Raw genomic sequence first — 16,425 nt, 5'->3', positions numbered from 1 at the left:
GTGATTATTAAACCACACTGAACTGAGCTAAACTCTGAAAATTAAACTACACTGTTTCAATTTACCATAATCTTCTATGTGAAGCTGCTTTGACACAATCCACATTGTAAAAGCGCTATACAGGTAAATGTGAATTGAAAAACACTGAATAATAAAATGTATAAGATATAATCAATAGAGAAATAAGTCTGTAAACTGGTGGTTTATTTCAAGGTTTTTGTAGCGCAATATAGACTACCTGACAAAAGTCTTGTCGCTTATCCAAGTTTTAGGAACAACAAATAATACTTTGACTTTTAGTTGATCATTTGGAATCGGAAGTGGCTCATATGAAGGGCAAAGGCCTCTAGATGACGCTTATTTGAGCAAAAAAAAATATGATCATGTCTTGATTTTTATTGATTTAATTAGGACAGTAAGGTCTGACTCTGCCTAGACAAAAGTCTTGAACTGAACAGAAATAATGTCCAGTATAGAAAATAAAGTCCTGCTGCAGTGGAGACAGATGAATATTGTGTCTGACTCCATCATGAGCTTGGAGGACTGCATCCATACATCTCTGCAATGAAAGAAATTACTAATTAAGTCATCTGGAATGGCAAAGAAAGCCTTCTTGCAGGACTCCCAGAGTTCATCAAGATTCTTTGGATTCATCTTCAATGCCTACTCCTTCATCTTAACCCAGAAATGCTCAATAATGTTCATGTCTGGTGATTGGGCTGGCCAATCCTGGAGCACCTTGACCTCCTTTGCTTTCAGGAGCTTTGATGTGGGGGCTGAAGTATGAGGAGGAGCGCTATCCTGCTGGAGAATTGTCCCTTCTCCTGTGGTCTATAATGTAATGGGCAGCACAGATGTCTTGACACCTCAGGCTGTTGATGTTGCAGATCTCTTACACGCCCCAATACTGAATGTAACCCCAAACCATGATTTTTCCCTCACCAAACTTGACTGATATCTGTGAGAATCTTGGCTCCATGCTGAATCCAATAGGTCTTCTGCATTATTTGTGATGATTGGGATGCAGTTTAACAGATGATTCATCTGAGAAATCCACCTTCTGACACTTTTCCAAATGATCAACTGGAAATCAAGTTATTATTTGTTGCACGTACAATGGGATCCACAGCAAGACTTTTGTCAGGAAGTGTACAACACCAACCCACCAATAAATCACTTTAAACTATTAAAAACTTTTATAAAAGTCACCTTTTTCCAACTTTTCAATGCTTAAAGTTATTGCAAGAAAGATCAAGCTCCAACAATGCCATTTAAAAGCAGAAATAAACAGAGAAACAAATAAAAATAAAAGCGAGATTCACAAAATACGGAAAACCGCTAATTTGCATTTAATTTATTTAAAGTGCCTTTATTCAGTAATTTAAAAGCAGCATGTTTACTCACTTTTTTAAGTTAACCAAATAACCGTTTTAAGTAAAGTCGACTAATCGTTTATTTACAGTGTGGGGTTATGCATATGCACATGCACTGAATGAACTGCAAGAAATGGAGGGTTAGTGAGAGGAACTCCCCAGAGTCATCATAAGCGCCGCACCTGTGGGATCTCATTACAACTGGCAATTCTGGCATCTCAAGGATGCAATTACAAGCATTGGGGACGGGTTAAACTGAAACCCAAGAGCGAGTGGTTCTGCGTCATTTCAAGTATGAGTGCTAGTGGTTTTGGAAGGAATGTGGGACCAGTCGGGCTGCATGATTATGACGAAAATCATAATTGTCAATTATTTTCTGTTGACATTGTGATTGAAGTATAATTGATTGATGGTTTAATTCGATTTACACCATTCACTGTTATCAAATTCTGGGTTCCACACAATTCCTTCATGTTGTCCCGATCGAATCCATTAAGTTAACTCAATCATTTTTAACAAAATTAAACATGAACGTTTTAACAAACTTAAGTGGATTAAATATTAAAATAATACTTCAGATACTGTGTTAAGTATTACAAAAAGTATTTAAAAAATATTTAATGATGTCCCAACACAAGTATATTAAGTTATATTAATTGTTTTATGTTCAATCATCTTAAATTGGTAAAAACAACAAGGTTAATGTAATGGATTTGTGTTGGCACAACATGAAAAAGCTAAACAGATTCTGAAGTATTTTTTTGGACTGACAATTTTTTTTAATGCTTAATACAGAACCAGAAGGGTTTTTCTTCCAATTGTTTTATGTTCAATGCACCAAAATTAGTAAAAGTCATTAAGTTGCTCCAAAAAATCCTCCTGAATTGTGTTGTTTCTGCTCATTTTATATAAGTATTTTTTCTTCATGTCATCCCAACACAAATCCATTACATTAAGGTCATCGTTTTTACCAATTTAAGTGGATTAAACATACAAAAATTAAGTTGACCTAATGGATTTGTGTTGGGATGACATGAAGAAAAAGCTACTTATTTAAAATGAGTTGAAACAACACAATTCTCAAGTGTTTTTAAATACTTTTTTAATACTAAATACAGCTTCTAAAGTATTTTTTTTATTGTTTTATGTTCAATCTATTTAAGTTTGTAAAAACGATTAAGTTAACTTAATGGATTTGTGTTGGGATGGCATGTCGAAAAAACTACTACAATAATTTGGGAGTATTTTAGGGACTGAAGATTTTTTTATAGTAAATACAGCATCTGGAGTATTTAAAAAAACAAGCTCAATCCACTTACATTTGTAAAAAAAAAAACAAAAAAAAAACACAAAAAAGTATTTTAAAAAACAACTTAAATTAATCCATTTAAATTTGTTAAAACAATTAAGTTGTCCCAAATATACTTCAGAATTGTGTTGTTTCAACTCATTTTAAATAAGCAGTTTTTTTTCCTCCATATCGTCCCAACACAAATCCATTAAGTTCTGTTAATTTTTTTATGATCAATCCAACTAAATTTGTAAAAACGATTAAGTTGACTTAATGGATTTTAGTTGGGATGGCATGAAGAAAAAACTAGAAACAACACAATTCTGAAGTATCTATCTGGGAATGAAATATTTTTTTTAATAATAAACACAGCATCTGGAGTATTTATTTGTTTTTTTTTTTAATTATGTTCAATCCAATTAAATTAGTAAAAATTAAGTTGTCCTAAAAACTACTTCATAGTTTTGTTGTTTCAACTCACTTTAAATAATATAATATTAATATAAATATATATTTTTTCTTCATGTCATCCCAACACAAATCCATTAGTTTAAGGTCATCGTTTTTACCAATTTAAGTCAATTGAACATACAAAAATTAAATTGACTTAACTACTTATTTAAAATGAGTTGAAACAACACAATTCTCAAGTGTTTTTAAATACTTTTTAAATACTAAATACAGCTCCTAAAATATTTTTTAATTGTTTCATGTTCTTTCGACTTAAGTCTGTAAAAACGATTAAGTTAACTAAATGGATTTGTGTTGGGATGGCATGTAGAAAAAACTACAACAATAATTTGGGAGTATTTTAGGGACTGAAGATTTTATTTAATAGTAAATACAGCATCTGGAGTATTTAAAAAATAAGCTTAATCCACTTAAATTTGCAAAAAAAAAAAAAAAAAAAAAACCTTCAGAAAAAAAAATACTTCAGAATTGTGTTGTTTCAACTCACTTTACAAAAGTATCTTTTGTTTATGTCGACCCAACACAAATCCATTACATTAAGGTCATCGTTTTTACCAGTTTTAGTGGATTGAACATACAAAAATTAAGTTGACTAAATAAATTTGTGTTGGGACGACATGAAGAAAAAACTACTACAACAATTTGTGACTATTTTAATGACTGAAGAATTTTTTTAATACTAAATACAGCATCTGGAGTACTTTTTAAAAAATAAGGTCAGTGCACTTAAATTTGTAAAAAAAAAAAAAAAAAATTAATTTGTCTTCAAAAAAAAAAAAAAAACTTCAGAATTTGTGTTGTTTCAACTCTCTTTACATAACTATTTTTGTCTTCATGTCATCCCAACACAAATCCATTAAGTTAATTGTTTTTACCAATTTAAGTGGATTGAACATACAAAAATTAAGTTGACCTAATGGATTTATGTTGGGATGACATGAAGAAAAAACTACTTATTTAAAATGCACAAAAAACACAATTCTGAGGTATTTTTGGGACTGAAGATTTTTTTTAATACTAAATACAACTAATTAAAATTTGTTGAAACAACACATTTTTTTCTTTATGCTGTCCCAACACAAATCCATTAAGTTAACTTAATTTTTTTATGATCAATCCACTGAAATTAGTGAAAACACTTAAGTTAATGTAATGGATTTGTGTTGGGACGACAAGAAGGAATTGTGCTTTTAACGATTACATAACCATGGAGTCTGATTGATTGTGCATCCCCAACGTGAAGACTTCATTTCCTGTTAAATGTGAGCATCCTGCTGTAATGTCACGCTGATTTGACTCCAAACTGGTTTGTTGAAAGATTTCTGCATGTGTTATTAGCGCAAACGCTCTCCTGTCTGGAAATTCTTAAGTGTTTGCTGTGGATATTTGCAGTTTGTCTGCGTGAGTGCGTTTCACAACCAGGTTTACATACATAAGTCTGATATAATGAGAATATCCTGGAGCGGAGAAGGATTTCATGGGTTGTGTGTGTCAGAACTGGCTGATTTATTGTAATCTATACATTAATAAAAGGAAGAATTAATAAAATATGCTTTCTAAATATACAGTTGAAGTCAGAATTTTTACCCACCTTTGAATTTTTTTCTCTCTTTTTTTAATATTTCCCAAATGATGTTTACCAGAGCAAGGAAATTTTCACAGTATGTCTGATAATATTTTTTCTTCGGGAGAAAGTTTTATTTGTTTTATTTCGGCTAGAATAAAAGCAGTTTTTAATTTTTTAAACAGCATTTAAGGACAAAATTATTAGCCCCTTTAAGCTTTATTTTTTTCTCGATAGTCTACAGAACAAACCATCATTATACAATAACTTGCCTAATCACCCTAACCTGCCTAGTTACCCTAATTAACCTAGTTAAGCCTTTAAATGTCACTTTAAGCTGTATAGAAGTGTCTTGAAAAATATCTAGTCATAATCATATATTTATGTACTCTATTTATTTATTTATTTATTTTTTTTTTTATTTATGTACTCCATTTATTTAAGTATTTATTTATTTATGTACTTCAGTTGTTTATTTATTCTTTTCTACATTTATTTGTTTATTTATTCCTTTATTTATTTATGTGCTTTATTTCTTTAATTTATTCCTTTATTTATTTATGTGCTCTACTCCTTTTTTATTTATTTATTCATTCATTTATTTATGTATTCCATTTCTTTCTTTATTTATATATTCCTTCATTTTTTCCCTTTATTCCTTTATTTGTGTATGTATTTATTTATCCCTTCATTTATATATTCTTTTATTTAAGCTATTCCTTTATTTATTTATTTATTTATTCATTCCTTCATTCATTTATTTATTTATTCCTTCATTTATTGATGTACTCCATTTATTTATTTACTCCATTTATTTATGTATTTATTTATGTACTCCATTTATTTATTTATTTATGTACTCCATTTATTTAAGTATTTATTTATTTATTTATGTACTTCAGTTGTTTATTTATTCTTTTCTACATTTATTTGTTTATTTATTCCTTTATTTATTTATGTGCTCTATTTCTTTAATTTATTCCTTTATTTATTTATGTGCTCTACTCCTTTTTTATTTATTTATTCATTTATTTATGTATTCCATTTCTTTCTTTATTTATATATTCCTTCATTTTTTCCCTTTATTCCTTTATTTGTGTATGTATTTATTTATCCCTTCATTTATATATTCTTTTATTTAAGCTATTCCTTTATTTATTTATTTATTCATTCCTTCATTCATTTATTTATTTATTCCTTTATTTATTTACTCCATTTATTTATGTACTCCATTTATTATTTATTTATTTATTTATTTATTCCTTCATTTATTGATGTACTGCATTTATTTATTTACTCCATTTATTTATGTATTTATTTATGTACTCCATTTATTTATTAATTTATGTACTCCATTTATTTAAGTATTTATTTATTTATTTATTTATGTACTTCAGTTGTTTATTTATTCTTTTCTACATTTATTTGTTTATTTATTCCTTTATTTATTTATGTGCTCTATTTCTTTAATTTATTCCTTTATTTATTTATGTGCTCTACTCCTTTTTTATTTATTTATTCATTCATTTATTTATGTATTCCATTTCTTTCTTTATTTATATATTCCTTCATTTTTTCCCTTTATTCCTTTATTTGTGTATGTATTTATTTATCCCTTCATTTATATATTCTTTTATTTAAGCTATTCCTTTATTTATTTATTTATTCATTCCTTCATTCATTTATTTATTTATTCCTTTATTTATTTACTCCATTTATTTATGTATTTATTTATGTACTCCATTTATTTATTAATTTATGTACTCCATTTATTTAAGTATTTATTTATTTATTTATTTATGTACTTCAAATGTTTATTTATTCTTTTCTACATTTATTTGTTTATTTATTCCTTTATTTATTTATGTGCTTTATTTCTTTAATTTATTCCTTTATTTATTTATGTGCTCTACTCCTTTTTTATTTATTTATTCATTCATTTATTTATGTATTCCATTTCTTTCTTTATTTATATATTCCTTCATTTTTTCCCTTTATTCCTTTATTTGTGTATGTATTTATTTATCCCTTCATTTATATATTCTTTTATTTAAGCTATTCCTTTATTTATTTATTTATTCATTCCTTCATTCATTTATTTATTTATTCCTTTATTTATTTACTCCATTTATTTATGTATTTATTTATGTACTCCATTTATTTATTAATTTATGTACTCCATTTATTTAAGTATTTATTTATTTATTTATTTATGTACTTCAAATGTTTATTTATTCTTTTCTACATTTATTTGTTTATTTATTCCTTTATTTATTTATGTGCTTTATTTCTTTAATTTATTCCTTTATTTATTTATGTGCTCTACTCCTTTTTTATTTATTTATTCATTCATTTATTTATGTATTCCATTTCTTTCTTTATTTATATATTCCTTCATTTTTTCCCTTTATTCCTTTATTTGTGTATGTATTTATTTATCCCTTCATTTATATATTCTTTTATTTAAGCTATTCCTTTATTTATTTATTTATTCATTCCTTCATTCATTTATTTATTTATTCCTTTATTTATTTACTCCATTTATTTATGTATTTATTTATGTACTCTATTTATTTATTAATTTATGTACTCCATTTATTTAAGTATTTATTTATTTATTTATTTATTTATTTATGTACTTCAGTTGTTTATTTATTCTTTTCTACATTTATTTGTTTATTTATTCCTTTATTTATTTATGTGCTTTATTTCTTTAATTTATTCCTTTATTTATTTATGTGCTCTACTCCTTTTTTATTTATTTATTCATTCATTTATTTATGTATTCCATTTCTTTCTTTATTTATATATTCCTTCATTTTTTCCCTTTATTCCTTTATTTGTGTATGTATTTATTTATCCCTTCATTTATATATTCCTTTATTTAAGCCATTCCTTAATTTATTTATTCCTTCATTCATTTACTCCATTTCTTAATTCATTTATTTGTTCCTTCATTCCTTTATTTTTTTATTAAAATCGGTGATTGTGTATTTTTGCGGTGTTCTTCCTTGTTCCTTCTTAACACTATCCGATGTGTCAAGTTTCACATCAAAACAATTTGTCACTGTTGAAATGTAACCTCGAAGGTCAAGTCACGATGCGCTTCTATTACCTGACACCAGGAAGTCTGTTTATTTAAAGTAGGAATAAATATCCCTCATAAACTAATCCTGAACTTTTTTTCTGTCTGTTTTGCATGAATATGATCCGCTCAGGGCAACTGGAGACAAGCAAAACGGCTCAAAAACAAAGCCAAATCTTATAATTGAACAGTATAACGTGCCTCCTCTGGGATTCAGAATCAATAGGGAACAAAAGTGGGTCAATTTTACTCCGAACACGAACGCAGGGTCTCGTGACAAAAGAGCGATCTAATGGAAACTAGATGAACTATAGAGAGAAATAAAACAGGCAAGAGGAAAGACCAGGAAACATCCAGAAACTTACATATCCGTCATCATAAGGGCTCATAGAGTAATATCCCTTCATGAGCAGATGAGCACACACACACATAAACACACACAGAAGATATGATTGAAGACACTGCAGAAGCATGGGGACATCCAAACACATTGTACAACCATTCTAGACGTAAATAAACATTGGGTTTTGCATGGTACCCAGTGTTGGGGAAAAAAGTAATATATTACAATTTTACGTCTAAAATTGTAATACATTAGAAAATATATAAAAATTGTAAAATTAGACATTTTTACGTCTAAAAAAACGTAAAAAATGCAAATTACAATAAAATAACAGCAAAAAAATTGAGTTTTTACTTATAAAAGCATAATTTTGACGACGCAGTAGGTAGTGCTGTCGCCTCACAGCAAGGTCGCTGGTTCAAGCCTCGGCTCAGTTGGCGTTTTTGTGTGGAGTTTGCATGTTCTCCCTGCCTTTGCGTGGGTTTCCTCCGGGTGCTCCGGTTTCCCCCACACTCCAAAGACATGCGGCACAGGTGAATTGGGTAGGCTAAATTGTCCGTAGTGTATGAGTGTGTGTGTATGAATGTGTGTGGATGTTTCCCAGAGATGGGTTGCAGCTGGAAGGGCAGCCGTTGCGTAAAAAATTGCTGGATAAGTTGGCGGTTCATTCCGCTGTGGCGACCCCAGATTAATAAAGGGACTAAGCCGACAAGAAAATGAATAAATGCGTCTTTAAAAAGTGATTAACACATTTATTTACGTTTTATTTATTTTTTAGGTGACTACAGATTGTAATATGTTACTTTTTTTCCCAACACTGATGGTAACACAATAATTTTTGCAAATGTTATGTAACATTTCAGCCTATTATGTAGGGTTGGGTATTGTTTGGGTTTATTTCAATACCGGTGCTAAATCGATACTTTTAAAACGATACCGGTGCCTGAAACGATACTTTTGAGCCACAAAATGATGGTGGATGACTTTTTTTATTTAACAAAATCTTTTAAAATTTATTTTAATAGTACAATATAATTAAAAAATAAATATCAATTCATATTTTGTACATTTGAATTGCATTAATATATTTCCTTTGATCATTTTCGGGTCACTTGTACTTTTGGGGGGCGCATTGTACCACATATCACAAAATACTTCGAAGTCATTTTCTTTCATGCATCACTCTGCAGTCTTCATAAACAAGATAATTAAAATAACTTAAACTCAAAATAATCTTTCTTGTTCATTTATTTGACAAGTAACTTTGTACTGTTCACATTCAAGTACATCAAGGCACATTGTTGCACCTGTCAACTTTACCAGATACAGTTGAAGTCAGAATTATTAGCCCCCTTTGAATATGTTATTGGTTTTTAAAGATTTCCTAAATGATGTTTAACAGATTCAGGAAAATTTCACAAATTTAACAGGAGGGCTGATAAAATTGTACTTTACTGAAATACAACTGCTTTTCGGCACAGATTGTGTTTGTATGATCAGAAGAGCGGTGTGTGTGTGTCTGTGTGTGTGTGCTGACTCACAGTGCCGGGTCTGGTGAAGTCCAGGCTCTGAGCTGCACTCTGTCTCATGTTTCCGCTGAAGAGCCGCACACAAACACCCTGCAGGTACTCTGGGGAAATCTGAGAAAAACATCACATTCCCTTGAGCTTTTCAAAAGGATTAACTATGTTCGTCAGGAATAATTAGTTAAGTTTTCTGTGAATAATGTGTGAGTAGCGTGTGTATTGTGTGCTCGCCATCTTTACACTGACGATCGCTTCCAGGGATTCCATCAGGAATTTAAATAATGATATTATTTTATTTATTTTTATAAAATATATATATATATATATATATATATATATATATATATATATATATATATATTTTTTATTTTTTATTATATTATATGTTATTATATTATATTAAAAATTATATTAAAATTATATTATCTATTTTGTTATATTAAAATTAATTATATTATATTATTGATTATATTTTATTATATTATAATTTTGTGCATTATATTATAATTTATTTATTATCCTTCATATTATATTATATTTCAAAATATATTAAACTATATTATATTAAATTATATTTTATTATCATTTATATTATATTTTAGAATTTAGTATATTATATTTTATTGTTTTTATTTTATTTTAATTTATTATATTATATTATTTTATACATTTTATTATATTATATTATATTAAAAATTATACAAAAATTATATTATATCATATATTTTGTTATAATAAAATTGATTATATTATATTGTTTTTATTATAAATGATTATATTATAATATATTATAATTTATTGTATTATATTATAATGTATTTATTATCATTTATATTATATATTTCAAATTATATTATATATTATCATTTATATTATATTATATTATAATTTATTATATTATTTTATAAATTTTATTACATTTTATTATATTATAAGATATTATATTATATTATTTAAAATTATATTATATTACATATTTTATTATATAAAAATTGATTATATTATAATATATTTTACTGCTTTATGATAATTAATTATAGTACATTATAATTTGTTGTATTTTCATTTATATTATATTATTCATTCATTCATTTTCTTGTCGGCTTAGTCCCTTTATTAATCCGGGGTCGCCACAGTGGAATGAATCGCCAACTTATCCAGCAAGTTTTTTTAAGCAACGGATGCCCTTTCAGCCGCAACCCATCTCTGGGAAATATATTTTATTATATAACATTATAATTTAATACATTATATTATAAATGTTGTCAGATATTATATTATATTAATTATATTATTCTTCATTTAGCTGCATAATATTTTGTTTTACATCACGATAACAAACTATTTAAGAGCAAAAATATCCTAACATTTTTGTGCAGCGACAAAATATTTAAAAGACGATAAAAAAAGCATTTAAAAAAAGAGAAAACTTTGATTATTAGTTTAAAAAAAAAACATTTTCTACATTTTTATAAAACATACTAAAATATCAAATCATCTATTAAAGGGACTAAGCCGAAAAGAAAATTAATTAATGAATGAATATCAAATTATATTATAATACATTTAAGTGTTACAAATATAATTCTTAAAAAACAGTAATAAGTAATACGCATGTGACTGGAGATTCAGGATTGAAGCTTCCAATAACTGTTTTATTTATTTAGTCCATTAAGCCACCTATTATCTTGTATGTCGTGCAATCAACACATTTCTATCTATATTCATTTCATATATTTAAGCATTATATAATTAGTGGAGGAAGGATGTTTGTCAGGCCTAATGGGTGTCCTGCATATTTTAGCTTCAACCCCAATTATACACACCTGGGTTACCTAATCAAGCTCTTTCTAGGTACTAGAAACTTCCAGCCAGGCATGTTGAAGTAAGAAGTAAGATTTGTTTAGCTGTGCCTTTACTGAATGAGCACTGTGCTGCGTCCGACAGATTGCACTATCATGTTTTTCTCTTCTTCTTCATTCTTTTATATCACATTTTACCTGTTTTTATGTTTTGTTTTGTTTTTACGCATTTTTATTATTTGTTTTTATTTTTATTTTACTTGTTTATTTTATTCTTGTTTATGTAAAGCACTTTGAATTGCCACTGTGTATGAATTGTGTATTGAAATGTGCTAAACCAGGGGTGGGAAAACTCGGTCATGGAGGGCCGGTGTCCTGCACAATTTAGCTTCAACACTAATCAAACACACCTGAGCAAGCCAATCAGTGTCTTCAAGATCAATAGAAATCTATGAGCAGGTGTGTTTGATTAGAGTTGGAGCTAAATTGTGCAGGACACCGGCCCTCCAGGACCGAGTTTGGACACCCCTGGGGTAAACTATGCAGTTTGGACACCCCTGGGGTACAGTATATGCACAGGGAATTTTAATTTGCAATCAGCCAGATCGAGTGCTTCCGGTGAACTGTTTTGCATTACAAAATCACCGTGTTTCAGATCTGGTTTCTTTAAAAATCAGTGATCTTCACTGCCTGTTGATAAACAACATAAAGTGGGTCTCAGATCAGGCAAGAAGCACTGCATTAAGTTACTTTTTTTTCTTGCCATGTCTTTAATATATGTATTTCACTCAGTATTTTCAGTGGAGTTTCTGCACTAGGCTGCTGCTACTGACGGTCTTTCATCTCGTTTTACGCTTGATCAACTGAATAAATGCTAATGTCTATTAAACTGATTGTATTTGAAATAAATTACATTATCAGTGGTGTAAAAGGAACCTCATAAAATTGAAAATAGTCACATTAAGCTTTCAGCGGGAGTTTATCATTGAGTTTTCTGTGAATAATGTGCGAGTATTGTGTGCTTGCCATCTTTCCGCGGACGGTTGCTTCCAGGGAGTCCACCAGTTCGGCTGTGACCCCGATGAGGTTGTGGTGATCGGCCTGCAGTTTGGCGAATCTGCGGATGTGGACGGCGGACTTTCTTTCTGCCTCAGTCAGCTGGAGCTGCATTTGCTGGATGGCTTCTGTTTCCACAAAACACACAAACAGTCAGAGAAGAGGTTGGAGTACATATGCACGATGCAAAAAGTCAAATTGTCACAGTGCATTGTACATATGATCAGTAAATACTAAAATATTTTATATATATATATATATATATATATATATATATATATATATATATATATATATATATATATATACTTAAGGATTATATTTAAAATTGTATTATTATTAAAAATTATTATATTATATTTAAAAATGAATTACTATTAATAATTTAAATTATTATATCATATATTGCATTATATTATATGATAATATATTATATTATATTATATTATATTGAATTTCACATTAAATATTATTACTAATCTATATTATTGGGTTATATTATATTTAAAAAATAAATGGCAAATTATTATATTTTAATTAAGGATAAAAGTAATTTTTGGGGGATTTTAATTAATATATTATTAAAATATTTATATTATATTATAATAAATTATATATATATATATATATATATATATATATATATATATATATATAAAATATTATATTATATTTAAAAATGGATTATTATTAAGAATTTAAATTATTATATTATTTTATATTATATTATATTTATTGCATTATATTTAAAAATAAATGCCAAATAGTTATATTTGAATTAAGAATAAAAGTTCTTTTGGGAGGATTTTAATTATTATATTATATTATTAAAATATTTATATTATGTTATAATACATTTTAATTTAATTATAATTAGAAATTTAAACTATTATATTTTATAATTTATATTATATGCTATCTATTATATTATATTATATCATATTATCAGGGCTGATAGTGGAAAAAATTCCTGAGCCTGAACTTTTTTTCCTTGCTGATGTTTTAATTTAAACGCATTTATTTTATGTATTCGTAGTCATACTTCCGTACGTAATATAGTCATTTGACAGTACATGTCAGTCAAATTTATTGTGGCATGCTTATGTATGCCAGTAATGTCAGTGACACATGCCAGTGATCTTGTGACATGTGCCAGTAGGTGTCAGTATAAGCACGTTATAAGCACATTAATCTTATAAGTCTCTTTGCTTTAATATTTAAAAATCATTAGGCAAATGACACCTGTTATCTTACATGCATATATGTTATGAGTTTTTAACATGCATTTTATTATAACTTATTAAAGGATATTATTTAAAATACCTTAAAATGAAAATAAGTTAAATAATAAAATAAATGAATGAATTAAAAACATAGAGAAGTCCATATTGTAGGGAACAAAGGAACTGCCGGGATGCAATAATATACAGTACAACAGATAAGTGTAACCCCTCCCATACATAAGCATGCCACAATAAATTTGACTGACATGTACTGTCAAATGACTATATTACGTACGGAAGTATGACTACGAATACATAAAATAAATGCGTTTAAATTAAAACATCGTGGAGTAGCTCAGCAAATAAACTAACTTGCGACGCGATAAATTAGGTTAAAAGTCGCGTAATGATTAAATATGGTTTTGCTCGGGTTAATTAATGTCATAAGCTTAGCCGGGTGTCGATGTCACTGCAGTGACATGCAGCGCAACACTCTGAGTGACACAGGTCACTACACATGCCACTAGCGAGTGACACATGACAGTGGAAAACCGGACGTGCCACCGGAAGTGTCACTACACTCAGTGGCATGTGCCAGTGTCATCTGTACGTCAGATGTCGTGTCACTCCATGTTAAAACTGCTACTGTGAATCCGCATTCAAGCGCACACAATAAGCTAAAACTCGCCCCAAGCACCGGCAAAAACAAATAACAATGAATGTGTCGAGGAAAGAGTAAGGACATATCTTAATTATTTATTAATAAACTTATTCTGAGTCAGTGTCGCAGATCCTGACTGGCAACCTTCTTTTGGACTCGCCTTTAGAGAGAAATTCATCTTTACAGACTACATGAAGGAGTTTTTTTTTTTGTTTTCGATTTGTTTTATTTCGTTAAGTAATAATTTAAAGCTTTCTATAAATATATTTATTATGTCTGTGAGGCATATTTTGCTTAATTTTGTTAAGCGCTCCTGTTCAAAAACCAGACGACAGAAAGCGCATAATTTTGGTTTTCTTTATTTTATAAAAACGCTGTAACGTTTTTTGATGTATTACTCGTACTTTGTGAGCAAAAATGACGGATAACTTTAAATTGCTCCCACTGAAAAAAATGCAAGTGATTGCTCTGGCGCCTCGATGTCCTGCAAGCTTTTATAAGCAAACTATGCGCCTAATAGCACACATTCTTTAACGATTAAGCTACCATTGTTTTATACTTGAACTGTTTTATATCTTTTATTTTAGGCAAGTCGTGATGATCTGAGAAGGCAAACTGATCAAACAGACAATGATGGTCTTCCGCTGGGCGCTGTTCGTTAAAAACAAAAAACAAAAAAAAACTTATTTTTAACGAATAAAAAATGCTCCAAACGTTTTTCTAAATAAGCTGAATAAAAAACGAAACTAAATATAAACACTTTGCCATTAGGCTACATACAAAACTGAACTATTTCATAGCTGAAACACTAAGTTGTTTAAGGAGAAGGGGGAAATATATTTTTGTCCCGTCTATTGCTTCACCGTTATTTCGAGAATAAACCCAGCGTAAATATGCAGATGTCATTCCCAAAACATATCAGCTTATATGTGCCGAAAACGAAAGTTTCATACAAATTCTGAATGGATTATAGCCTGGAAAGTGCACAGCACGCTCCTCTTATTATCACTAAAAAGCGTCACTAATCTTAGTTCTTAGAGATCTCACAAAGATCCGTTATAATTTATAAAGCTCTCTAAATTACACAATTAATCTTTTATTTACATGGCGTCTACACTCAAAAGATGATTCACGAGCACACAACATGGCACTTAATAAAAACCAATCCGGCGCTTTCAGCAGTGAGTGAATTCTGTGAATCTAGAGAAATGACAGATTAATATCCGTGAACCTGATTTTTTTTTTTCCCCGCAGCCACAGTACGCCGGAAATCCGGCGTGGTGCCGGAACGCTATCACCCCTGTATTATATTGTATCATATTATGTTATATTTAACATTTAATATTATTATTACAAATTTAAATTATTAGGTTATATTATATTTAAAAATAAATTCCAAATTGATATATTTTAATTAAGGATAAAAGTTTTTTGGGGGGATTTTATTTATTATGTTATTAAAATATTGAAATTATATTATATTACATTTTAAAATTATTTATTATTAGGAATACAAATTTTTATATTTTATTAATTTATATTATATTATATTATATTATATTATATTATATTATATTATATTATATTATAGTTTCCCAGTGATGGGTTGCAGCTGGAAGGGCATCCGCTGCGTAACAATGAGCTGGATAAGTTGGCGGTTCGTTCCACTGTGGCGACCCCAGATTAATAAAGGGACTAAGCCGAACAGCAAATAAATGAATGAATATTATATCATATTAAAAAAGCCATTATTGTTAATGATTATATTATATAATATTACACAGTCAAATATGAATACCGCCTAGAACTAGAGTAAACATCCAGAACAATCCACCTTTGTTGCCTTTTCCAGCGTCATTCTGGTTTCCTGATGTTAAGGCTTCAATTCATCATTTCAGTGGATTAATGTCAATAATTGTCCCTGCCTTCAAACCAAACACACACACACACACCATAAACACCGCCGCTTGTTCATCAAACACAATGATTTTCACAATCCACAGCCATTGTTTTGACACAAAACCAGAACA

General features: G+C 28.6%; 1 protein-coding gene across 6 annotated transcripts in view; it reads right to left on the bottom strand.

The window, feature by feature from the left end:
- Window positions 1-16,425, bottom strand: part of armc9 (armadillo repeat containing 9) — an 89,006-nt gene that overhangs the window by 51,210 nt on the left and 21,371 nt on the right. For 2 of the 6 annotated variants that reach the window (XM_073937622.1, XM_073937624.1), the window contains exons 7-10: window positions 16,230-16,254; window positions 12,482-12,639; window positions 9,669-9,767; window positions 8,150-8,185 (exon numbers count right to left, since the gene is read on the bottom strand). In XM_073937622.1, the coding sequence (XP_073793723.1) occupies window positions 8,150-8,185; window positions 9,669-9,767; window positions 12,482-12,639; window positions 16,230-16,254 (318 nt within the window). Of the gene's footprint in view, window positions 1-8,149; window positions 8,186-9,668; window positions 9,768-12,481; window positions 12,640-16,229; window positions 16,321-16,425 lie in introns of all 6 variants that reach the window. The other 4 variants (XM_073937623.1, XM_073937625.1, XM_073937626.1 and 1 more) reach the window with 3 other exon arrangements.

Source organism: Danio rerio, chromosome 22 (assembly GCF_049306965.1).
Source record: "Danio rerio strain Tuebingen ecotype United States chromosome 22, GRCz12tu, whole genome shotgun sequence".
Taxonomy (NCBI): domain Eukaryota; kingdom Metazoa; phylum Chordata; class Actinopteri; order Cypriniformes; family Danionidae; genus Danio; species Danio rerio.
The sequence above is the reverse complement of the archived record's forward strand: the minus strand, read 5'-3'. Positions and strand labels throughout refer to the sequence as shown.